Genomic DNA, 24,700 nt, shown 5'->3' with positions numbered 1-24,700 from the left:
GGGACCGGATAGGATGGGAATTTTTACTCCCGCTTAAAGGGACACTAGGCTGTCTCCTCTCTGGCCCAGACATCACCTCCTGAGCCAGGCGAGTGCTGGGTGAGTGAGTGAGTGGCTAAGCTGCGTGTCGCTCTGAGCTTTAACGCTTCCTGTTTTGGAAAGTGGCTTTTATTGCTGGACCAAGGTATAATTAGCCCCACCAGTCAGGGTAGCTGCTGGGGAATGAATGCAGAGGAGGAGGAGCTAGAGACAGCAGGAACTTTGAGGTGCAGAGGGGTGCTTATGTGGTGTGTTCATACGGGGAGTCCCGCAGGGTTGGGGATGTGTCCTGGAGAAGGGAGGGGGCCAGAGGAGAGGAGACCCTCTAGGAATAAACCAGGTTCCTAGGGACTCAAGACAATTCCATCTCCTCCCACCCCACCCCCACCCCCTACCTCCGCCCAGTCTCAGACTGACCCCAGCAGCTGGTGCTGAGCAATGTCCTCGTCAGAGGAGCTGAGCTTTCCGGTGAAGAATGTGGTCAAATCTCTCTGGCATACAAAGGTTCTCGGAGGGGCTGCTGAAGCCAGTGGAAGCGGAGTCTAAAAGAGTAATGAGTGTCTCTCTGTTTCCTACACACACACACACACACACACACACACACACACACACACCATCAGGGAGGCTCCTAGAAGGGGCCAGACTCAGCAGATTCAGTTCAAGCAATTTTTCTCTGGGGTCTCACTTCAGACAAGTCCTGGGTTTGACTCTCAGACCCTAGGCAACTCCTTTAGAACTCTGTCTATGAGCTCAGGGCCAGGCTGCAGAGGCATCCATAAGGGACTTCTCTGCCTCCTTCCGGTCGCCTCTCCTCAACTTCAGCTTAGAAAAGAAGTCTTCTCTGGTGTCAATTTAGTACTACTGAGTCACAAGGAGGGGCCCTGCGAGTTGGCACAGACCGATAAGTCCCAGGCCTTGGGAGGGTGAGGCTGAAAGATTACAAGTTTGAGTCTACCCTGGGCTACCTAGAGAGACCCTGTCTCAAACAAACAGACAAACAAACAACACCAACAGACATACTGGTACGTACCTGTGATTCCCAGCACTAAGGAGGCTGAGGCTGAGGACTGCCGTGAGTTTCAGGTCAGCCTAGACTCTATGATAAGAACCCGTGTCCATCAAAACAAAGCAAAAACAAACGAGCCAGAGCTCAGCAGCTCAGCTGCTCTTCCAGGGGACCTGTGGGTTCCCAGCAGCCATGCGGTACGGGTTACAGCTGCCTGCAACTCCAGCTACTGGGGGATCCAACTCATCGGCACACATGTGGCAGATACTCACAGACACACACACACACACACACACACACACATAGATAAAAAATGACTTTTAAAAAAGCTCAAGCAGACGAACGCTCACCAGAATAAAGATAAAAAGATGGAAAGGAAAGATAAGAAAAATAAATCAAAACGAAACTCGTAAGAGTAGCCAAGTGCACTGAGGATTCTTCCGTGCCAGAAAGTGTGCATTGTCTTTTTTTATACACTGGACAGATTCACTTATTTTTGTAGTCCTTACCACACTAGAGAGGAAAGGGGGGTCAGTAGGGGAGAAGAATTAGCCTGTGTTAGTCACCTGGGTATAGGAGTGTTGGATGCAACACCATGTGCACCACACATGTCTAGAAATGATTTTGTTGTGGTGGTGGTTTTTTGTTTGGTTGGTTTGGTTTGGTTTTAGGTCAGGGTCATATAGAGAGCCTGGCGCTGCCTGAAACTCCCTTTGTATTTCCAGACTGACCTCGAACTCACAGAGATCCGCCTGCCTCTGCCTCCCAAGTGCTGGGATTAAAGGCATGTGCCACCACGCGCGCTCTGTCATGACAATCCAGGAGAGAATGGGGGCTGTCCTGATGCCCCACACTGAGGGGCCTTCCTCTCCCTTTTGGTCCCCCACTTTCCTTCTTTGTCTTTTTTTCCAAGGGGCTGGAGAGATGGCTCAGTGGCTAAGAGCACTGGCTGCTCTTCCAGAGGTCCTGAGTTCAATTCCCAGCAACACATGGTGGCTCACAACCATCTCTAGTGGGATCTGATGGTTTCTATCTGATTCTCTTTCTGTTATGCAGGCATACATGCAAACAGAGCCCAGAGCAACTCACATATACATAAAGTACATAAATAAATAAATCTTGAAGAAACTAATTTCTGCTCCTTTTGAGACAAGGTCTGACCCAACAGAACCAGTGACCAGACCTGGGTTGGGATACTGGTGCCCAGGCCAGCTGTCTTGCCAGTGGCTTTGAACTGAGTGATGGATTCAGTGGAAGGGAGCTCGGAGGATTTCTCTGAGCTCAGTGCCAGGAATGAACCAGGCTTGCCTGAGCCTAGAAAGCAGTCGTGGGAGAGGCCCTCCGCTGAGGTGGGCCGAAGGATCCCTCAGCAGAGCGATGGGAAGGGGTTGATGCAGCAGGAGAAGGGAAGGAAGTCAGTGTTAGGAGCCGACCCATGAGGTGGGAGCCACGCCTCAAAGGCCGGTTCAATGGGGGCTAGGCCTTGGCCCTTTGCGGACCAGGCTAAGGCCACGGCCAAGGTCTTGATCCCTCCCTTTGCGTCCAGTTTCTTTTCTGTCTCCGACACTGGTAAACACAGGCTGGGGCTGCCAGCAGCAGGGCCCAGTGAATGAAGGAGGCTGGCCCTGGTTTGAAGTATTGTGGTGATTATCCCCCCACGCACAGAGAGGGCACAGCTGTTCATTCAGGAAGTGAGCAGCAGAGACACACCCACCCACCCACCAGCCGCTGAGTAACAAAGAAATCGTCTGCTTGCATCCAGGGGCTCTACGGGAAGGCTATTTTTGTGAACAGCTGAGCATTTAAAAGCTCCTCTCCTCGAAAGCCTTCCTCACAGTGGAGAAGCCGAGGGAGAGGTGGGCGGAGCCAAACAGCATCGCCGCTCTCTCCATTACCGCCTCACTCTAATTTCCTGCTACAACCAGAGGATGGACCAGCCCTGGACCAGCGTGGCATCCACTGATTTAACCCTTCAATGCACACAGACCCCTGTGGTGTCTATACACCCGATAGATAGAAGATAGGAAGCTCAGGCAAGGAGAGGTTAAAAACCTTGTCCACCCAGGTATAGTGGCTCATACCTGTAATCCCAGCATTCGGGAGGGTGAGGCAGGAGAATTGCCTGCAGTTTGAGGTCAGAAGAGTCTACACAGTGAGTTCCAGGTCTGCCTGGGCTACATAGTGAGAGTCTGCCTCAAATGAAAACAAAACAAGAAACTTGCCCATACTGGAGCTGGTATTAAACCGTAGGGTTCAAGGGGCTGGAGAGATGGCTCAGTGTCATGAAGAGCACTGGCTGCTCTTCTAGAGGTCCTCAGTTCAATTCCTGGCACCTCCATGGTGGCTCACAACTGTCTATAACTGTAGTTCTATAAGATTCAGTGCCAGCTGGGTAGTGGTGGCGCACGCCTTTAATCCCAGCACTGTGGAGGCAGATGTAGGTGGATCTTTGAGTTGAGGACAGCCTGGTCTACGGAACGAGTTCCAGGACAACCAAGGCTGAACAAAGAAACCCTGTCTCAAACAAAACAAACCAAACAAACAAACCAACCAAAAGATCCAGTGCCCTCTTCTGGTGTGCAGATGAAAACGAAACACCCATATACATAAAATAAATCTTTAAAACAAACAAACAAAAAAAATGCAGGGTTCAAAAAGGCATGACCTGCAGGCTTATCATCCCAGCCCTTGGGAAAGAGGAGAATCTGGAGTCTGAGCGCAGCCTGAACCACCTAGTCATACTTTATCTTGGAGGAGAAAACACACACACACACACACACACACACACACACACACACACACACACACACAGGTTCTGGCTCCATTACATTCTTCCTCTTTCTGCTGTGCCACAGTCCATTTGAAGTGGCTTCTTATTCCCTGGGTACTCATCTCCTCTGCCATGGGACTCATCTCCAGCCCGCGCGCTAACATTTTTGCCTCGTAAATTAGCATCTCCCTTCTTTGGCTCCCCCAGCCCTCAGCTAATCCCCACCCCCACCAATCTAAGTACTATTCTGCCAGACAAGCTCTCTTCCAGCACTTAAAGAAAAAGCATTGTATGTGTTTATGTGTATGTGCACGCGTGCTCACCTGTGGCCCATTCGAGGAGGTCAGAGGACCGTTTTGGAGAGTTTGGTTCTCTCCTTTCAGCATGTGGGTCTTGGGATCAAACTTAGGTCCTCGGGATGGTGGCAAACAGCCCTCGCCTGGCTCTTTTCCAGGCACTGGGGAATCCAGCCAGCGAAGCAGGAACTCTATCTTCATAGAGCTGACAGTCCAGTAGGGGGAAGGCAATAAAACAACCTAATAACCATGTGCCGCCATGTTAGAAGGCAGTAAATGTCCCAGAGAACTGGTAAGCAGGAAGTGGACTAGGGAGTGATGCTGCTTGCTGGGTGGCTTGTGATCTAAAAATACGAGGTCAGGTAAGCTCCGGGCTGGCTCCTCTCCAAGAGTGACAAAGCACTATGGGGTCCAGACAGGAAGACTAAGAGTTTATTTTATTACTAGCGCTGGTGATGAACCAGCCCGCCAATTTTAGGCTTGAATGCCATCTTAACGTAAAGATAAACTAGGCTCATTCTGTTTATGATTAGACCTCTGTTTCTGAAGGATTGGGCTGTGCTCCATCTGTAACCTTAACTACAGATGGTTCTGTACTGCCTGTTCCAGGAACGGCAACCCTGTCTTTGTTTCAAAAGGTTGTTATGATCACCTGTTGTTATAACTACCCGGCTATGGCCACCTTGTTTCACCCTGCTCCTATAACGCGACCTTCCATTTGCCTGCTAAATCCCCCATTTGGAAACCCCTTATCTCTGGGCTATAAAAGCTCTTCTGTTCCCCACGTCCAATGCTGATCTCTTCAACCTCACCTTAGGGAGAGGCAGCCAATGTACATGAATTTTTAAAAAAAAGGCTTACTTTAATTTTTTTTTCTTTCTTAAGATAGGGTTTCTTTGTGTAGCCTTGGCTGTCCTGGAACTCGCTCTGTAGACCAGGCTGGCCTCGAACTCACAGAGATCCACCTGCCTCTGCCTCCCAGGTGGCATCTTTGAGATTAAGACTGGGATAGGACCCAGGGCCTCAAACATGCCCAGCATGGGCCCAACCAAGAGCCTCATTCCAGCAACAGTGGAAAAATTTTTTTTGAGGGTCTCACAATTGTAGCTCAAGTTGGCCTCACACTCCCTCCAACCTCCACCTCCTGAGAGATGAGATCATAAGAATGTAAAACCACATCTGGCTCCAGAGTGAGAATCTTAGCAATGGGCATGATGGTGCAAGCCTCTAATCCCAGCACCTGAGAAGTGGACAAAGAAGAACCAGGAGTTCGAGGCCAGCCTCAGCTTCACAGTGATTTCAGGGCCAGCTTGGTCCCTTAATAGGCTTTAATAAAGCCTATTAAAAAAAACACCAGAAGAAAGGACCTGGACACAGCAAGGCTGTGGATCCATTCAAGCAGTTCTGCTGGTAGAAGGGAGCCAAAAAAATGGAGCACTTGCTGAAAGGGAAGAGGCTGGGGGGCGGGGCGGGATTTTTTAAGATGTGGGGAAGAAACAAAACCTTCGATGCTCTCTTGGTTTTTGTTTTGTTATTTTGATGTGGGGTGTCATGTCGAGTGTGCTCTCCTCAAGATAACTAACTGTACTAGGGGATGACTTTGACTCTCTGCTCCTCAAGCTTCTGTGTTTTTTTTTTTTGTTGTTGTTGTTGTTTTTGTTTGTTTTTGTTTTGTTTTGTTTTCTGAGACAGGGTTTCTCTGTGTAGTTTTGGTGGCTGTCCTGGATCTTGCTCTGTAGACCAGGCTGGCCTCGAACTCACAAAGATCCGCCTGGCTCTGCCTCCTGAGTGCTGGGATTAAAGGTGTGCGCCACCACCGCCCGGCTTGCTTCTGTGTTTTAACTGCTGGTATTATAAATGGGCAACATCACTGAGTATTTGGCCTTTTTGTTTTCTGAGACAGGCTCTCTCTATGTAATCCTATCTCTCCTAGAACTCACTCTGTAGACCAAGGCTGGTCCACACTCACAGAGATTCCACCTGTCTTTGCCTCCCAAGTGCTGGGATTAAAGGCATGTAACCACCATTGCCAAATTTTAATTTTCTTTTGGTACAGTCATGCCCGGATATATTACCTTAGCTGGCCTTGAACTCCTAGTCACAAGTGATGCTCCTGAATCAGGGCCCAGAGTGGCAGAGGCTACAGGCATGCTCCATTACGATTCCTGCGATTTTAGATTTCACAATCAATCTCGAATGCCATTCCACAGCAATAATCATCATTCTTTTCTGTGGCTTTACAGTTTTCTGTTAAAAGATATATGTCTTTTCTTTTCCACAATATTGCTTTTACCAAAGGACAGTCTGTCTTTCGTTTTAAAAGTAAGGTCTTGCATAGCCCAGTTTGGCCCTGAACTTTTGATCCCCTGGCCTCATTCTCTCCAGGGCCAGGATTATAAGTGTGCTCCAGCTTGTTCAGCTACAGACGCCTTTGAAACCAGTTCTGTCATTAGTGCTGTTCGGCAGGGCAGTGCGGGGCAGCCGGAGCTTCGGCCGTCCTGGCCACCAGGGCCCAGTTCCTGTGCTGTGTCGTGGGAGCGCCATGCCCTGAGCCTCCTCACAAGACTCTTTTCACACACAGGCTTGTTCCCAGCTTTTTACCCACTTCGCTCTTTCCCTCTTGGCGACCACAGTTCTGTTGCCCTTTTGTTCATTGAAATGAGCCATGTTTTCAAGTCCTGGCCACATGCCAGGCACTGATCTAGGTCCCGGATGGATGATGTGGAGAGAAGCCATACAATGGTCCTCTGCTGCCGGGGAGCTTGCAGACAGGGTCATTTGTATTCAGTAAACCATTTCAACCATCCATGGAGCAAGGCAGAGAGTTAGTAAAGAGGCCAGATCTTTTTTTTTTTTTTTCCCTTAAACCAAAGTGTAGACCAAAACTTGGTGCCAACAAATTATTGAGCTGAATCCCACAAAAGAGGCTTGGGTTCTGAAACCCTGGGCTCTGAAGCTCATCATCCTGTCCCCCGCCCCCTTCCCCCTACTCACTCACCCCTGTTTTAGCCTCCCATCCAGCTAATAGATGAAAGCCCTCAGGCGTTGGTTTACCCACTTCTGTCCTGAAACTAAGCTGTCCATCTCCTAGCGCCTAAGGCCTCCTCACTCTGACCAACTCTGCTGTCTCCGCTCTTCCTCCCCCTCCTCCTCCTCCACCCAAGGCCACAGATAATCCGTTTTTCTAGTCTTCCTGCCCTCTCCAGCCCTTCAGACCCAGTGTGCACCAGCTGACGTGGAACTGTGCCCTTTACCCAGTTTAACCAAAGGCATGTGCGCGCACACAAATAAAAGTGTAATTGTAAAAGGTTTTAAGAATTAGACAGGGTCAGCCAGATGGTTTAGAGGGTCAAAGTATTTGTCACCAAGCCTGAGAGCTTGAGTTCAATCCCCAAGACCCACGAGACAGAAGGAGAGAACCTACCCTGCAAGTTGTCTTTTGACCTCCACATCTACACCATAGCATGTGTGTGCCTACACACAGATGGGATTTTAAGATTAAGCAGGGCGGTGGTGGCACACGCCTTTAATCCCAGCACCAGGGAGCCAGAGGCAGGTGGATCTCTGTAAGTTCGAGACCAGCCTGGTCTGCAGAGCAAGTTCCAGGACAGGCTGCAAAGCTACACAGGGAAATCTTGTCTCGAAAAAATAAACAAACAAACAAATGAAAAAAAAAGAAAATTAAAGAAAAAGATAGTACAAAAGTAGTTGAGCCTGTAGTTATGTGTGTGTGATCCCAACTACTCAGAAGAAGGCTGAGTTGGAGGATGGTTTGAATCCAAAGACCAGCATGGACAATATTGCAAGAAAGACCTCCCATAAACAATGCTGAGGATATATCTTAGATGGTAGAGCACTCCCTGGGATGCTCGAGGCCTTGGGTTGGATCCTGGCATTATAAACAGACTATTATTATTATTATTATTATTATTATTATTATTATTATTTATTTATTTATTTTGGTCACTAACATGGCTTTATTGACATATGAGACCAGGGAATTGAACCACTGATAGAAATTAGTCTTTTCAAATATTATTATTTATTGAGACTCACTACCTCTGGCTCTTTCTGGAACTCAGTATGTAGAACAGGCTGTTTTCGAACACAGAGACCCACCTGTCTCTGCCTCCTGAGTGATGGATCAAAGGTGTGCGCCACCAGGCCCAGCTGAGAAGAGATGGTATTGGAAGCGGGAATGGACAGGACAAGGGAGTACACACAACTGGGAAGCAGAGAGCGGAACTAACTGCAGGAGAAAGGGCGTCAGCTGGTAAGGGCGAGGGGACGCGGGAGAGACAGCATGGAGGGGAATGGATGTGAACACAGAAGAAGGACATATAGGTACTGCGCTTGCTGGGTTGATGTCAGCTTGACACAAGCTAGAGTCAACCTAGATTGAGGAAATGCCTCCGTAAGATTTGGCCATATGCAAGCCTGTAGGACATCTTCTTGATTAGTCACTGATATGAGAGGCCTAGCTCATTGTGGGTGAGGCCACTCCAGGGGTGGTGGTCCCGGGGTTCTACAAGAAAGCAGGCTGAGCAAGCCATGGAGAACAAGTCAGTAAGCAGCACTCCGCCACGGTCTCTGTATCAACTCCTGGCCCCAGGTTCCTGCCTGTTTGAGTTCTTGCCTTGGTTTCCCTCAGTGGACTGTGACCCAAAATATGCAAGCAAAAGAAACCCTTTCTTGACGGGCGGTGGTGGCGCACGCCTTTAATCCCAGCACTCGGGAGGCAGAGGCAGTCGGATCTCTGTGAGTTCGAGGCCAGCCTGGGCTCCAAAGCGAGTTCCAGGAAAGGCGCAAAGCTACACAGAGAAACCTTGTCTCGAAAAAACCAAAAAAAAAAAAAAAAAAAAAAAGAAACCCTTTCTTTCTTTTTTTTTTGTTTTGTTTTGTTTTTTGTTTTTTGTTTTTCGAGAGAGGGTTTCTCTTGTGTAGCTTTGCGCCTTCCTGGAACTCACTTGGTAGCCCAGGCTGGCCTCGAACTCACAGAGATCCGCCTGCATCTGCCTCCCGAGTGCTGGGACTAAAGGCTTGTGCCACCACCGCCTGGCAAGAAACCCTTTCTTCCCCAAGTTGCTTTTGGTCATGAGTCATTTCAGCAATAGAAACCTCGACTAAGACAAATATAAAGATGCCATGATGAAATCCACTACTTCATATACAAAGTCTAAAACATTGAAATAAAAAAAATAAGTTCAACAGGCTTTCTGTTGGATTATTTTCCAGCTGTGGCTAGAGTGTTTTCCGAGCACATGTAAGTAAGTCTGGACTAACTAACCTGTAGTATTTGGTGTTTAAAAGTCTACATTTGTGATGAGTTTAGCAGGGTATAACCCCATCACTCTCTAGGACAGTGGTTCTCGACCTGTGGGTCTTGACTTCTTTGGGTCTTAGGTAGGTTTCTATTGCTGTGAAGAGACACCATAACCACAGCAACTCTTATAAAGGAAAAACACATTTAATTGGGGTGGCTCACATTTTCAGAGATTAAGTCCATTGGCATCATGGTCGGACATGGCTGCTTTGCAGGCAGACATGGTGCTGGAGAGGGAGCTGAGAGTCCTATATTTTGCATAGGAAAGAGGAAGTGGTCTAACTCACTGGGAGTAGCTTGAGCATAGGAGACCTCAAAGCCCACCCCCATAGTGACACACTTTTCTAGCAAGGCCACACCTCCTAATAGTGCCACTCCTTTGGTGGCCATTTTTTTTTTTCAAACCACCACATTGGATATCCTGCATATCTGATATTTACATTATGATTCATAACAGTAGCAAAATTACAGTTACAAAGTAGCAACAAACTAATTTTTATGGTTGGGGGTTCCCATAACGTGAGGAATTGGACTAAAGGGGTGCAGCATTAGGAAGGTTGAGAACCACTGGGCTAGGAGCATCTGCACCTGCAAAGCACTGAGACAAGGTTTAACAAATAGTAAGAGCCCAATCAAAGTCTTCTGTTGGGGCTGGAGAGATGCTTCAGCAGTGAAAAGCAGTGGTGGTGGGTCACAATTCACTGTAGCTCTAGTTCCAGGGGATTGAGGTCCTCTCCTGGTGCACTTCCACATACGCAGGCAAAACACCTCATACAAACAAGCTACCTATTGATACAATGAAGAGCATAGCTAACTAATTCTTACCTCTCATGTCAATCACCTGAAATGCTTTGGTTCTAAGCAGCGGGGAGGGACCCTGGTGTCTTACATGTGTTCAGGCATGTAACTTCTTTTTTTTTTGTTTGTTTGTTTTTGTTTTGTTTTGTTTTAGTTTTTCGAGACAGGGTATCTCTGTGAAACAGTGAAACAGTGCTGGCTAACCTGGAACTCACTCTGTAGACCAGGCTGGCCTGGAAGTCACAGAGATCCACCTGCCTCTGCCTCCCGAGTGCTGGGATTAAAGGCGTGCGCCACCACCGCCTGGCTTGGACTGATTTTTTAAGCGTGTTATATTTTTTTTTCCAAAGCATCTCTCAGGCCGCCGTGCAAAGATAACCCGGGCCCGAAGCGCAGACTTGTCGCCTAGCAACCAGAACTCGCTGAGGGGCCTGGGGTTGTCTGGCTTAAGAAGGAGGTCCCGCCCCCTCAACGCTTTACCCCGCCCCTCTCCCCTCACTGGCTGGGGACAGCAAGCGACCCCGCCCACCTCCTGGCCCCGCCCCTCGCCGGAGCCTCGTGTCTCTCCGTGCCCCTCCTGGGCGGGCAGAGGCTTCCTATTGGTCAGTTCTCCGGAAGCTGGGGGATTCGGATTCGCGAGCCCTGCGCCGCGTCTTGGGAGCCGCTGGATGCGCGTGAATGGTGCGCGGCTGCTGCGCGGGGTGCGGGCGGAGCGGGACGGGGCGGCCCCGGACTTAGGGGGTAGGTGGGTGGCTGGAGGGAGCGGGCCTCCGTTTCCAACGGGGCAGAAACGCGGCCTCCGCTAGCGGCACCCCAGGCTCTCCCGCGCGGCCGGCCCAGCTGCTGGCCTGGCTTGTCCGAGGCTGCGAGGGGACCGAGGAGGCTCGGGGACCCCCATCGCTCGCAGGCCCCCGTGCTTGACGGGCTCTCTGGTTCCCAGAGTCCCGGCGCAGGATGTTCGTCCTGGTGGAGATGGTGGACACCGTGCGCATACCGCCGTGGCAGTTTGAGCGGAAACTCAACGACTCCATTGCCGAGGAGCTGAACAAGAAATTGGCCAACAAGGTATTGGGCCCTCGGGCTGGCAGGCAGTGCCCGCTGCCCCCCCCTGCCCCCCCTCCCGCTGCAAACCTGGCTGTTGTCGCCTGGTTCAGTCTTGTGGCCTTGCACACGTGTAACTTCTTCATGTCAGGGTCTCCTCTCCTGTTCTAACTTCTGAACCAGATTTGGATGTCAGTCGTACCCAAAGGAGTTAATGGGCCGGGCGAGGTAGTGCACACCTGTAATCCCAGCTTCTTGGGTCGTTGAGGCGTGTGACGATCGTGAGTTCGAGGCCATCGTGGGCAACATAAGCGTCGGGGTGTTGAACAGTACTTAAATCCGCTTGGCATCTGCGGGACCGTTGGTTCAGTTCTCAGTATGGCCAGAAAATAAGCGAAACAGAGAGAGAGAGCGCGCACAAAATGGGTGTGTAAAAGAGAAACTGGAAAAATGTCAGTTTCCACATTCAGTTACTGTGCAGTCTTGGCCAAGTCACCCGCTCTGGGCCTCACTTTCACTTGTAAAACGGGGATAATTGTTTTTCTGTCGACTGTGCGTTCTGCGGACGGACGGGTAGTTCTCCTAGTCTGGGGCTGTCGGCAGTTTGTCTATTCATTCTCAAGACAGTTTTTTGCACACCTGCTGTGGGTGGGCCATGCCAGTGTGTCCCAGGGCCGGCTGGAGAGGCCTTTCCGCTCTCCTGTGGTGACTGCTCACTTACCCTGTGTCGTGTCTCTCTTAACCACGGTTACTTTCTTGTTTATTTGAACATTAGTTTTTTTGTTTTTTTTTAAGATTTTACTTTTTTTTTTTTTAATGTTTGTGTAAACCTGTGTGTGCCACAGTGCATGAGAGGTCAGAGGACAGTTTGTGGGCCCTTCTACCCTGTGGGTCTCTGGAATCGAAGTCAGCAGGCAGGATTAGAGATAGGTTGCTTTCCCAGCTGAGCCATCTCTCTGCCCGCCCCCGCCCCCCCACAACCCTTCCTCCCTAATTTATTTGGTTACTGTGTTTCCCTTTCCGTGGATAGATACAGGGTCCTCTCTGACTTACTCCTTTAATATCTCCAACGCTTAGCCAATGTGGCGGTGAAGACAGAGGCTCTGCTCCTGGGGGGCGGTGGGGGGAGACTTGACTCAAAGGGTCTCACAGTTGAGTATATTCTGGTGGCTCGGGGTAGATGGCATGAAGGACAGGCACGCACACACCCCTAGGCAGCAGAGGAGCAGCACCCGGGATAAAAGAGATTGGTGCTTTTTCGAGGAAATATCGCTTGACCTGAGATCTGGTGGTGAGGGGAGACCAAGGGAGCCTCTGGGTTGAGGGTTGGAGTGGGTTGGTGTAAAGAGCCGAGGAAGCCTGTGCACAGGTCCTGAGGAAGGAGGGCTCGTGGCCTCTGACTGGGCACAGAGGAGGGTGCTGGAGCTGGTGAGGGAGGTCTAGGGATGTAGATGGGATGTAGATAGATGCAGGCCACAGGGCCCTGGGGGACTTTGGAGTTCAGGTATTGTTCTTTAGAGGCCAGTAGGAGGTGGTATTCTGGGAGTGGGGCAGAGATAGATAGACAGACAGATAAATAGATAGACAGACAGACAGATAGATAGGTAGATAGATAGGCTTTAGATAGGAGGCAGGTAGTCCCTTTATGGGAGCCTGCGGTCAGAGGAGGAGGAGGTATACACACAGACCTGGGGTTTGTCAGCTGAAGGAACCAATTTGCTGACTTATTTGTTTGGCCTTGCAGGCACAGCGGTCTGTCTGCCTCCGATGCTCAGGTGCTAGCACTAAAGGTGTTCGCCACTGTCTTAGTCACAGTTCTGTTGCCAAGAAGAAATACCATGGCCGAGGCAACTCTTCTAAGAAAAAGCATGTTGGAGGCTTGCTAACAGTCCAGAGGTTTAGTTCATTATCATCACGGTGTGTGTGTGGGGGGGAGTGTGTCAGCACATGGGGTGCTGAGAGCTGCATCCTGATCCGCAGGCCAAGAGAGCAGCACTGGCCTGGTGTGGACTTTGAAACCTCGAACCACCCCCCCCCCCCCAGTGACACACTTCCTCCAACAAGGCCACACCTCCTAATCCTAATCTTCCTCACATAGCATCCCTCCCTGAAAGCTAAGCATTCAAATAGATGGGCCTGTGGAGGCCATTCTTAGTCAGACTCCCACAGCCACCACATCCAGGGCTTTGGCTTTTTTTTGTTTTGTTTTGTTTTTTTTGTTTTTCAAGACAGGGTTTCTCTATGAGGCTTTGTGCCTTTCCTGGAACTCACTTGGTAGCCCAGGCTGGCCCCAACTCACAGAGATCCTCCTGCCTCTGCCTCCCGAGTGCTGGGATTAAAGGTGTGCGCCGCCGCCGCCGCCGCCGCCGCCGCCGCCGCCGCCGCCGCCGCCGCCGCCCAGCTCTCTATGTAGTTTTGGAGTCTGTCCTGGATCTCGATCAGTAGACCAGGCTGGCCTTGAATTCACAGAGATCTGCCTGGCTCTCCCTTCCGAGTGCTGGGATCAAAAGGCGTGTGCCACCACTGCCTGGCTTTTGCTAATTTTTTTTGATTACATGTATTTATTTTGCATGTGAGTATACATACCACAGCACATGTGAGCAGGTCAGAGGAAAACTGTGGGGAGAAGGTGATTCTCCTTCCACCTTGTGGTCCTGGGGTCCAACTTAAGTTGTCAGGATTGGCGGCAAGCACCTTGATGGCCGAGCCATTTTGCCAATACTGGCCCCCCATTTATTTTTGAGACAGGGTCTCATGGGGCCTGAGCCGACGTCACATTCACTGTGTAAGCAAGGATGGCTTTGGACTTCTGATGCTCCTGCCTCCACCTCTCAGTTGCAGGGATTACAGGCGGGCACCCCCATGTCTGGCTGAGGTCAGCTCACTGACTCCTGTGAAAGGCACCCCCACAGAAGAGGTCTGTGTTTCTACAGAAGAGAGCTCATTGCAGGGTGCTCTGCCCCAGCTCTGGGGTGCTCCGACGTCTCTCTAGTCCCTGAGCAGCTCTGGTGAGGTGTGTGACTAGGGGGTGGTACATGTGCAGACACTGAGCCAAGTCCTTTAGATACCAGAGTGTGGGCTTGGGGTGTGTGGGGTGCTGCGCTGTTGAAGGACTTTGGCCATGTGTCCTGTGCGAGCCGTCTGTGTGTGTGTGTGTGTGTGTGTGTGTGTGTGTGTGTGTGTGTGTGTGTGTGTGGTGGTGGTGTGGGTGTGGTGTAAGTATGGCGGGGTTCTCACACTTATGCCTGTGATCTGGAACACAGACTCTGGGATATTGGGAAATAGAGGTTTAAGCAGGGATTCCCACTGCCAGTCCTCTCCAGGGGTGACAGTAAACTTTCGGTCATTTGTGGTCTCTGAACCTGCCACCAGGATACTTCATGTCCACCCTATTCACTTAACAACAGCACTTCAGCTGGTGTCTCTTTTTGGGGGGTCGGGGTGGGAGGGAGGGGGTTGAGACAGAGTTTCTCTCTGAACTCACTCTGTAGACCAGGCCGACCTTTGAACTCACAGAGATCCGCCTGCCTGCCCCTCCTGGGTGCTGGGATTAAAGGTGCGTGCCACCACGCCCAGTCTGGTGTCATTTTTGAAACTGGGAAAACTGAGGCTCAGAGAGGCAAAGTAATGTCCTTGGTGTCCCACAGTGAGGTGGAGTTGGCATTGGAAGCTGGCTTGTCACTCAGGCCCTGCTCTTTCCAGAGTTCTGCGTCCTGAGGTCCCTGCTACAGTCAGCTCCTGCAGAGTCTTAGCTGATGTCCATCTAGGAAAAGGGTACTCAGAGCTTGCTTATGACCGTGGGGGTTTTGGAAGAGCTAGGCCCCGGGGTCACTGTGTGTATGCACATGTGTGCACAGGTGGTGTACAACGTGGGACTCTGCATCTGTCTGTTTGATATCACCAAGCTGGAAGATGCCTATGTATTCCCAGGGGACGGAGCATCACACACCAAAGGTGGGTACCTTCACTTCCTAGGGTGAGGCTCATTTTCTGTAGCAAAAGATCAAGCTGCCATGCTTCTTGGAGTGACAGGGGACCTGGGCCCAAGTCCTAATTCTGCTAGGAGTTTCCTTCAGTGACCATGGGTAGGTACTCTTGTCCTCCGGGCCTCAGTTTCCCTATCTGTAAAACAGCAGTGTGGACAGGGAGATTCTCAAGGCTGCTACAGTTTTGAGATTGAGATTGTGGTTTAACCTGTGGGTCTCTTGGGTTCCATCTAGAGCCCCCTGCTACTTACCCAGCCCTCAGGCTACTCATTGCTTCATGGTGTGTAGTGAGGTGGCCTGCTAGGTAAGGGCCCTAAGTGTGGCTGTTCCTGGTGGAGAGCAGAAGGTGAGGGAAGAGCAGGCTAGTTGGGTCTAGGGACCGGGAGGGGCAGGCGGGACACAGCACTCAGAACTGCGCTCTGGGGCCCGTGAGTGGCTCAGGGGTGAAGGTGCTTGCTGTACAAATCCAGAGCCCGGAGTGTGATACCCAGAACTCACTGGATATGGGAAGGAAACTGACTGCCCCACATTTTCCTCTGATCGCGACATGACGATCACACACACACACACACACACACACACACACACACACACACACACAAACCACAGTGGGGCAACCTTGACTTTGTCCGTGTTGGTCAGCCTCAGCCCAGGGACGGGTGCTCAAGCGTTCTGGAGTGTGTGGAGACAGCCTGGGGTCTGGGCTGGCATCCCGAGACTAATTAATTGACATGGTATTGAGCTCCGCAGAGAGCCCCAGGAAGCAGGCTGTCTGTGTGTGCACTAGGCGGTTTCATGAGCAAGCCCAGAGCGTGGAAACAGCTCTGAGGAGCTCTGTTCTCAGGGAGGAGAGCCAAGCTGAGCTGGGCCCTGCACTCAGGCAAGGGCAAGGCCTCTGTTCTCCGAGAATGCAGCTGAGCCTAGCCGGGCTCTGTTCTTGGACAAGAGCCTGTGGTCCAGGAGGCAAATGCTGAAAACTTCAGGAGCACCAGCACCAGAAACAAATCACCTCCAAGGAAACGCTGCCTGTTGCTTTGGTGATATTTGGCGCCTGGTCTCAGCATTGGTTTGTATTGACCCCCACACCCTGCTCACCCTGGGTCTCTTGTTTCATTGTGGGAGATGTGTAAGTACTGAGCACAGTGTTAAGTATATCCCACAGACCTGTGTTTGCGTTCTGGCCCTGGGCTGGGGGCCTGGGCAGCTAAGTCTCCCCGTCACACAGGGGGAAGTCCTTTGAGGGCATGAGCACTTCAAGAGCGTTAGGGCCATGCCACACTCCATCCTCCGCTGCGTGCAGGTGGCGGTCAGCAGGACAGCTTGTTAGAGTCTGTTCTCTCCTCTCACCATTGGGGTCTTGGTGGTCAGACTTGGCAGCAAGCCCCTTTATCCACTGAGCCATTTTGCTGGCCCCATTCTGCTCTCTGACTTGGAGAACCTGACCACTTCAATGCCTCATGTGAGTGGAATCGGGGATTTGTTCTTTTCCCAGAAACTCGACCCATCCTAAGGGTTGTGGAGTGCGTATCCTGGAATTACACCTGCTCGCTAAGAACAGATGACCCCCCCACACACACCCCTCTCCCGGGAGCTGGGGTGGAGAATGGAGTACGTTCCTGGGGGCGGGGACTCAGCCTCATGCCATTCAGTGCCCACCACTGTGCCACACCTTCCAGCCCTTGGTGGTGGATTTTTAAGACAGGGTCTCTCGTGCAGCCCTGGCTGTCCTGGAACTCACCATGTAGACCAGGCTAGCCTCAAACTCACAGAGATCTTCTTCCAGGTTGCTGGGATTAAGGGTGTGGGCCACCATGCCCAGCTCCAGCCTCTGTCTTCAAGGCTGGTTAATGTACTGTGTGTGTGCCCACTGAGCTTTTGTTCATTCATTAGTCAGTGGGCATAGGCTGCTCACCACTTCCTTCCAGATAGGGTGTTCAGGCCCTGGGCACTGGTTTACATGCTGTCCTGTCCTGGTAGGCCTGTGCCAGACAAAGCCTGGCAGACGCTTTGAGCTGAATGCTAGGTTATGAGGAGGGCAGTGTTTTTCCATCCATGTCTGCTCCTGCTGCATCCTGGAGAGTTAGAAGGCCCAGTCATCTTCAGGATGTTTATCACCTGTGCAGGAAGGCGGGTGGACAGAGCTGGCCCAGGTGGGCCCCAGAAGGAGTCCTGGAGAAGCCTGTGCTGGGGGCCTGTTGAGGAAGGTGCATTCAGCCTGGTGGCCTTGTCCGGGGAAAGACTTAGAGGGGGGTAACCAACCCGTGGGTCATGACCCCTTTGGGTTGCACATCAGATATCCTGTATATCAAGATTTACATTACAATTCATAAGCAGCAAAATTACACTTATGAAGTAACAACAAAAATAGTTTTATTTTATTTTTTTAAATTTGGCTCCCCCCCCCCCCCCATTTTCTGAGACAGGGTTTCTCTGTGTAGCTTTGTGCCTTTCCTGGAACTCACTTGGTAGCCCAGGTTGGCCTTGAATTCACAGAGATCCGCCTGCCTCTGCCTCCCGAGTGCTGGGATTAAAGATGTACGCCACCACTGCCTGGCTTTTTTTTTTTTTTTTAAATAATATTTTATGTGCATTGGTGTGAAGATGTCAGATCCCCTGGAACTAGAGTTGCAGACAGTTGTGAGCTGCCATGTGGGTGCTGGGAATTGAACCTGGGTCCTCTGGAAGAGCAGCCAGTGTCCTTAACCACTGAGCCATCTCTCCAGCCCCCCAAATAATTTTATGGTTGGGGTCACCACAACATGAGGGACTGTATTAAAGGGTCGCAGTATTAGGAAGATTGAGAACCACTGGCTTAGAGGCTTCCCGTGGCAGAATGGGCAGGAGAGCTGTGTGGTTGGAGTGGGTCACGCTTCCTCTGTATGGGGAAAACATGGCATCTGACCCAGGCAGTTCGGACAGGCAGGTGGCAGAGAGCATCTTCCTGTTTGGGAGGGTCAGTGACAAGTGTGGCTTCTGCTAAGGCCAGGGATCCTCCTGATGGGGGTCCAGCTGTAGCCAGCCTTTCCTTGGATTCAGGTGAGTGGGGAGCACATAGGACAACCCGTACGAGAACCCATGAAGGCTTTCCCTGCGTGTCTCTGTCACCACAGGCAGCCTTGGCGGTTTTAGTGTCCTGTCCCAGGTTGGCTCTGTGCTGAGGGAAGCTTGCCCAGACACCAAGAGAGGGGAACTTCCTTCCAAGTCTGGCCAATCGCTGCTGTCCTTTTGGAATGTAAAGGACAGCTTGACTTTGGAGGTCAAGGCTTAGGTGTGACTGAGATGGATTTGGAAACCATCCTTAGTCCAAGACAGCAGCTGCAGCTGGTCCCTTTGGAGACCAGCCGTGACCTTGCAGAAGTGAGGTGGGGGTTGGTCTTCTGGCTTAGCAGACAGGTCTAGACCCACAGGAGACCTTGGCGTGGACCACTGGGTAAGTGTGCTGGCAGTGAGGTAGACATGGGCCAACATGAGGGGCCCCAGGCTCCACGACCATCCTGGAGGGTCTGGTGTAACTGACAACATTCCCTTCTTTCCCAGTCCATTTCCGGTATGTGGTGTTCCACCCGTTCCTGGATGAGATTCTCATCGGGAAGATCAAAGGCTGCAGCCCAGAGGGTGTGCATGGTAAGGGGTGGCTTCTGGGGTGAGATGGGAGCCACCACAGTGGGGCGGGCATTGTATGCTGACCCTGTAGACCAGGAATCCAGCTGAATCTTCCCTGTGGCATCAGAGAAACTGCCCAGCTCCAGCACCAAGTGACGGGTGCCCCATCCCCTCGGGGTGCCCCATCCCCTCGTGCTCCCAAGCCTGCGGAGGTGACAGGCTCAGTGTGCCTGTGGGTCCCTGGGTATGCAGTGACCACGCAGGGCGGAGGACTAGGTACTTGGAGCTTTGCCCAGGGCTGCTCAGCCCATGTTGGTAGTGTAGTTAGAGATGTGGGGCTTTGGGGCAGGAGGGGACAGATTGTCCTGAGGACACCTGGGCCACACTAGGAAAGGGGGCTTGCTTGCAGTGTCCAGCCATCTCTTCTGTGCTGTCCCTTTGAAGTCCCCATCCCACGCCATCATGTTCTTCTTTTCTTCCAGTCTCCTTAGGGTTCTTCGATGACATTCTCATCCCTCCTGAGTCACTGCAGCAGCCTGCCAAGTTGTATCCTTTCAAGGATAATGTGGGGCAAGTGGACAACCCCCCCCCACTCCCCGCTCTTGTGGTGACCTGGGGGCTCTGGTCTGTCACTGACGGCAGTGCTGCTGTGAAGCACCAGGCCGCCTCTGCTTCCCACGCTGACACACATAGTGTCACACGCTGGGTGTCGGTCAGGCTGGGTGACATAACTGAGCACTGCACACCTTTGGGCCTTCGGTCACTCCTGTCACCTCACTCAGTTGTCCCTGCAGGGGTCATTTCAGAGATCTTCCCCCAGGAGCTTCACTTTGTCAGGCTGCCTCCGTTTCCCAGGGTGTGGGGCCGGTGTTTGGAGCGCGAAGCCCCTGTCCTCTTCCTAAGCTCGGGGTTGTTTTATTTATTTATTTGTTGGTTTCATTTTTTTGAGACAGGGTCTTTTTGTCTTGCCTTGACTGTCCTAGAACTCACTCTGTAGACCAGGCTGGCCTTGAACTCACAGAGATCCACCTGCCTCTGCCTCCCAGGTGCTGGGATTAAAGGTGTGCACCACCACCGCCTGCCTGGGCTGTTTTAATGGAGTCCCAGTGGTCTTGGGAGAGAGGCTCAGGTGGCCTGTCACAACTGTACTCGGCTCCCAGCCGAATCTTGACATGAAGAAGGCAGTGCGCCACTAGAGGGCGGTGTGACTCTGCAGACAATGGTGGAGGAGCAGAGTTAGCTCTCACACCAGGCCTGTGCAGGGCAGTGGTAGGATTTAGGTGAGACTCCGCGAATTGTCAGCAAATCTGGCCTAGCCTTATTGTTTTCCTCAGGCAGGTGACATTCATGCCTACCTCATCTTCTGGAGACCAGGGAAAGCCCATGATCTACCTTCCTGTCAATTTAATTGAGGCTTGAATGAGAAGTGTGGCAACCTGGTCATTCTCGTCTCCAGACTTGGGAATTAGTTCTCACTTTGGGTCCTGGCCAAACTAGCTCCTCTCCAAGGAGCAGAAGCAGCTTTTACTGGACTCCCCAGCCGAAATGGCCTCAACCTGGAGTTGGTTTGAACTTGGGTACTTCAGAGGACTCTCAGCCTCACGAACTCCCATAGCATGACTGTGGCCTTGACCCTGGTCTCCAGTGATGAAACAGAACAGGTCTGGGTGTGGGAGTATGAGACGGAGGAGGGTGCACACGACCTGTACATGGACACCGGCGAGGAGATCCGCTTCCGGGTAGTGGATGAGAGCTTTGTGGACACGTCCCCCACAGGACCCAGCTCAGCCGAGGCTGCCTCTGCCAGCGAGGAGGTGCCAAAGAAGGAAGCGCCGTACACGCTTGTGGTAAGCTGGTGGGAGGCTGCTTTCTTGAAGTTCTACTTCTAGAACCTTCCTTGGCAGGTCAGGTGTCTTGGGACTGTCGTCTGTCACTTCTCAGCCTGCTTCTGTGGACTGGGCTATGGGGTGACAGCGCTGCTGTAGATGTTGGGCAGGATGGGGGAGTTTGTCCTGCCTCCCAGAGGGACAGTTCAGGCCGGATTACCTCAGGAGGATCTTTGAAGGGAACGAAACCAAGGAGGGGCTAGAGATGAAAGTTGAGACTAGAGCAGGGTTCCAGGGAAAAGCGGGGTCCTCCCTGTGTGCGACTTTGGGGGCTCAGGAAGACAATCTGGGGGTGAGGAGGGATTGCCCGATCTCACTTGAACCTGGAGAGCTGAGGCAGGAGCAACATCATGGTCCCAGTCACTCCACAGCCTCCTGGCCTGCCGTTGGCCTGTGCTGGGCCTGCCAGGTGCTCTAGGGTGGGCCATTAGGCCCTGCTGTCCCAGGCAGCCCAGTGGTGACAAGTGTACCTGTTTTTCTTTGACAGGGATCGATCAGTGAGCCAGGCCTGGGCCTTCTCTCCTGGTGGACCAGTAACTAGCCCTGGACCTTAACAGTGACTGCCCAGCTTGAAGACCCTGCCCAGACCCTCAAAAGTGGGGCAGTTGGCAAATTCTGAGGAGTGCCGCCCAGAGCTAGGCTGGGTGGGACCAGGAGTGCCATCCCTCCCCAGCTCTGGTTCTCTGCCTTCTGGCGCCAGCCCTGAAGTCCTCTGCACCGGATTGCTTTTGGTTTTTTGAAAGTCTCATGGATCCAGGCTGGCTTCTCACTTGCTGTGAGGCTTAGAGTAGCTGAGTTTCTGATCCTCCAGCCTCTACCTCTTGAGTGCTACAGTTAGAGGTGTGCACCCCCACATTGACTTTATGTGGTAGTGAGGATGGAGCCGGGACTTTGGGCACACCAGGCAATCGCTCTACCACTTCGCCAGCACAAGGACTAGCTTATTTCATCAGTGCTGAGGATGGAACCCAGGGCCTCTGTTATGTTAGGTGGGTATTGTACTACTGAGCTAGGCCTAGCCTACCCCTTCCTGTGAACGTCTGGTTTTCAGTGACAGAAGAACTATCTAATAAATAATGACAACAGCAGGAGCCTCCCCCTTTCAGTAGCTGACATCATGGTCTAAGGTCACCAAATTGCCAACCTGGTGTCCAGTCCCTCGCCCCACAGCTGTAGAACTCTGGCATTTATGAGACCAGACTGACTAGCTGAGCTTGGAGGTTCTGTAGTAAATGCAGAGGCCACTCAGGCAGGTGTTTTAAGGCCAGCGCTGTCAGCTGCAGCACCAAGCTGCAGACATCTTCCCCCATCATTTGGAAGGAGCACTCCCCCCTCCCCAAATGAGCCAAACCAGCCCCGTGTCTAGGAAATGGAGGCTGTGGGGTTGCTGTCCTAAGGTCTACCGTCTAAGAAGCCTGGGTTACCACTGTCCCGATGTGACCACAAGTATCATGTGGGATTAGTGATGCCCCAGGTCTCAGCAAATGACTCTGCCAAGCACTGTTGTCTTTGTCCCACTGGCACTAAGATATTTGTGTGATGAGTACTGTTTGGTAACAGACCTCAATGGCCTGCCTGGGTCTTTCCTTCCATGTGGGGGAACCAGGTAGTGTCATTTTACCGCGCCTTCTGCTCTGGAGACAGCATCTATGATTAGGTGTGACTTGGGGGCAGATACCTTTTCAGGCTGCTTTATCTTCCTCTGTGGTCCAGGCTGGACTTGAACTCAGAGATCCACCTGCCTCTGTCTCCCAGGTACTGGGTACTGGGATTAAAAATGTGCCACCCCCTTCCACTTTAGGATAGGTGCTGCACCCACTCTCAGGGTAAAGACCGGGCCTAGTGCATCAGTCCCAAGGGGACCGGAGACAGACAGCTCGTGGTCCCTGACGCTCGACTGCAGGCACATGGGAGGGCAGCAGGGGTGGAAGTTTTTTCTGTTAGTGCTCCCATCTCTGCTGCAGTGACCGAGGTCCAGGTGTGACCCAGGCCTGGTGAGGCTTTAAAAAGATCCTCCCTGCACGCAAGCTGATAGACAACAAATAGACACCAACCACTCACACAGAACAGTCAATGGATCTTTTTTTTTTGTCAGAACAAAAGGTTCTCTAAAATCCTTCAGCCACCAGTGAAATGACGAGGCGGGATAAAAAGTCCTTTAGAGGGAGTGCTGTCATTAAAATAAATACAGGTGCGTGGGCTTTGAAGGCGAACCAAACCGAAAGGAAGGCAGGGCTGGGACATAAAATCAGTACCCTCCACGGTGGCTCACTCTGGGCTGAGGATGGGAGAGCAGGAAGCGGGTCTGGTCACCATCTCAGAGCAGGAGGCCACGCTGGACAGACAGCTCTGACTGATGATGCACATGGACCTTGCACTTTGGCTACCCAGCAGGGTCCAGAGTGGGACACCAGCGCCAGCCTGGCCCTCCCTTATTGCTGCAGCTCCTTCATCCTGTTCAGGGCACTGCTGCGCGGAACCACTCGATCTGAGTCTCGTTGAAGGTGTGGTTCAGGAGGATGGTTTCCTGGGTCCCATTAGGGTGCTTGATGATGCATTTCAGAGGCTGCAAAGGAAAGATGGGTGTGGGTGGGAAGTGGAGCGTGCTCCTGGGAACTCAGCCCCGACCGCACCCACCCGAGAGACCCCTGGTCTGTCTGCCCTCCTTCCTAGCCCCTGACCTTGCCAGGGGCAAAGTCCTTCAGGCCTTGAATGGTCAGCTTGTCCACCGGGTGGATCTTGTTGTAGTCAGCGGGGTCGGCGAAGGTGAGGGGCAGCAAGCCCTGCTTCTTTAGATTGGTCTCTGGAAGACATACACGAAATCAAGTGTGGTCCTCTGCCCAGGGACCCTTACTAGCACCAGAAGTGTCCTCTAAAGCAGTTGGGAGACAGACCCCCACCCACCCAGTCCTACTGGGGATAACCAGTGACTGTAACACCCAAGTCTGCTAGGTCCCAGTGACCCCCTTTCCCAGCAGCACTTCAAGCAGGTTTGCTTATTGCACATGTACATGCCACATGCCTTGGATTTCGGTTGACAAGCTTAGAACCCAGACCAGTGTTGGTAGGAGGCTTTTGGGCGGCAGACTTAGTCAATGCCAAACCTGGCGTTGGGTAGGTGGGGACAGGCTATGTGGACTATGGGAGCATGGACTCCAGGCCCAAGTTGGCCACTGACAGTAGGTGACCTAGGGCCTTGAATGAGGAGAGCACTTGGGTTCTAACTCACCGTGGATCCTGGCGAAGCTCTTGGTGATGATGGCCCGGCCCCCAAGGTGGCGAGGCTCCAGCGCTGCGTGTTCCCGGCTTGAGCCTTCGCCATAGTTCTCATCTCCAATCACTACCCACCTGATGCCATGTTTCTGTCAGGTAACAGGGACAGGTGGTGAGGCAGAGGAGGGTGCTGCCTGTACCTGCCTAACCTTGGGCAAGTTGAGGTGCAGAGTCAATGTGGGGGAGGCAGTTCCTTTCCTGTTGCTCAGGAGCAGCTGAATTTGGGATGAACTGGGCCAGATAAGGCCCAATGGAGCAGGCAAGTTGGATGTTGGCCCTGCCTGCCTAGCTGCAGTGGACAGGGAAGCAGCTAGCCTTCACGGGGCAGTGCAAACCCTGGGTGGGTGGAGTGGGAGAAAAGCCGTGGCTGCTCAGTGGGGCCAGAGACTGACTGGGCCCTCCATGACACCATTATCTATCTGTACAGCCAATGATGGGGGCCTGAGAGACTACAGTTCCTTAGGCATCTATCTGCACTGTCCCAGTCAGCCACAAAGAGGTGCCAGGCGACCCTCACCAGTACCCTGCATCAGTCCTGGAGCCTTTCAAGAAGTGGGCCAGGGCTGGAGAAATGGCCCCACAGTAAAGAGCTCTTCAGAGGAACCACGTGGCAGCTCCCAACCACATCAAACTCCAATTCTAAGGGGATGTGATGCCCTCTTCTGGCCTCTGTGGCACC

General features: G+C 52.2%; 2 protein-coding genes across 3 annotated transcripts in view; one reads left to right on the top strand and one right to left on the bottom strand.

The window, feature by feature from the left end:
- The first annotated feature begins 76 nt into the window (after positions 1-76).
- On the top strand, positions 77-21,836 carry Polr3h (RNA polymerase III subunit H). 2 transcript variants are annotated; one of them, XM_037197693.1, is made up of 7 exons: positions 77-99; positions 11,173-11,297; positions 15,131-15,227; positions 18,797-18,883; positions 19,345-19,408; positions 20,508-20,709; positions 21,236-21,836. In XM_037197693.1, exons 2-7 carry the CDS (start codon positions 11,187-11,189, stop codon positions 21,287-21,289), a joined length of 615 nt encoding a protein of 204 aa, XP_037053588.1. In that variant the 5' UTR covers positions 77-99; positions 11,173-11,186; the 3' UTR covers positions 21,290-21,836. The 2 variants fall into 2 exon arrangements, with proteins under 2 accessions (XP_037053588.1, XP_028727059.1); XM_028871226.2 differs by lacking the exon at positions 77-99 and adding an exon at positions 10,816-10,913.
- A 976-nt stretch (positions 21,837-22,812) lies between these two features.
- Positions 22,813-24,700, bottom strand: part of Aco2 (aconitase 2) — a 45,109-nt gene continuing 43,221 nt past the window's right edge. The window contains 4 exon segments of the mRNA XM_028871303.2: positions 22,813-23,218; positions 23,221-23,314; positions 23,430-23,551; positions 23,978-24,110. Of these exon segments, the coding sequence (XP_028727136.1) occupies positions 23,181-23,218; positions 23,221-23,314; positions 23,430-23,551; positions 23,978-24,110 (387 nt within the window). The 3' untranslated portion in view covers positions 22,813-23,180.

The sequence above is a fragment of the Peromyscus leucopus genome, chromosome 20 (assembly GCF_004664715.2).
Source record: "Peromyscus leucopus breed LL Stock chromosome 20, UCI_PerLeu_2.1, whole genome shotgun sequence".
Lineage (NCBI taxonomy): Eukaryota > Metazoa > Chordata > Mammalia > Rodentia > Cricetidae > Peromyscus > Peromyscus leucopus.
This window is presented reverse-complemented; position numbering and strand designations above follow the sequence as displayed.

Excerpts from the sequence above, each read along its gene's own strand:
- Polr3h (XM_028871226.2), top strand. Across the intron at positions 15,228-18,796 it reads CGGAGCATCACACACCAAAG|TCCATTTCCGGTATGTGGTG; the intron begins GTGGGTACCTTC and ends CTTCTTTCCCAG. Across the intron at positions 19,409-20,507 it reads CTGCAGCAGCCTGCCAAGTT|TGATGAAACAGAACAGGTCT; the intron begins GTATCCTTTCAA and ends CCTGGTCTCCAG.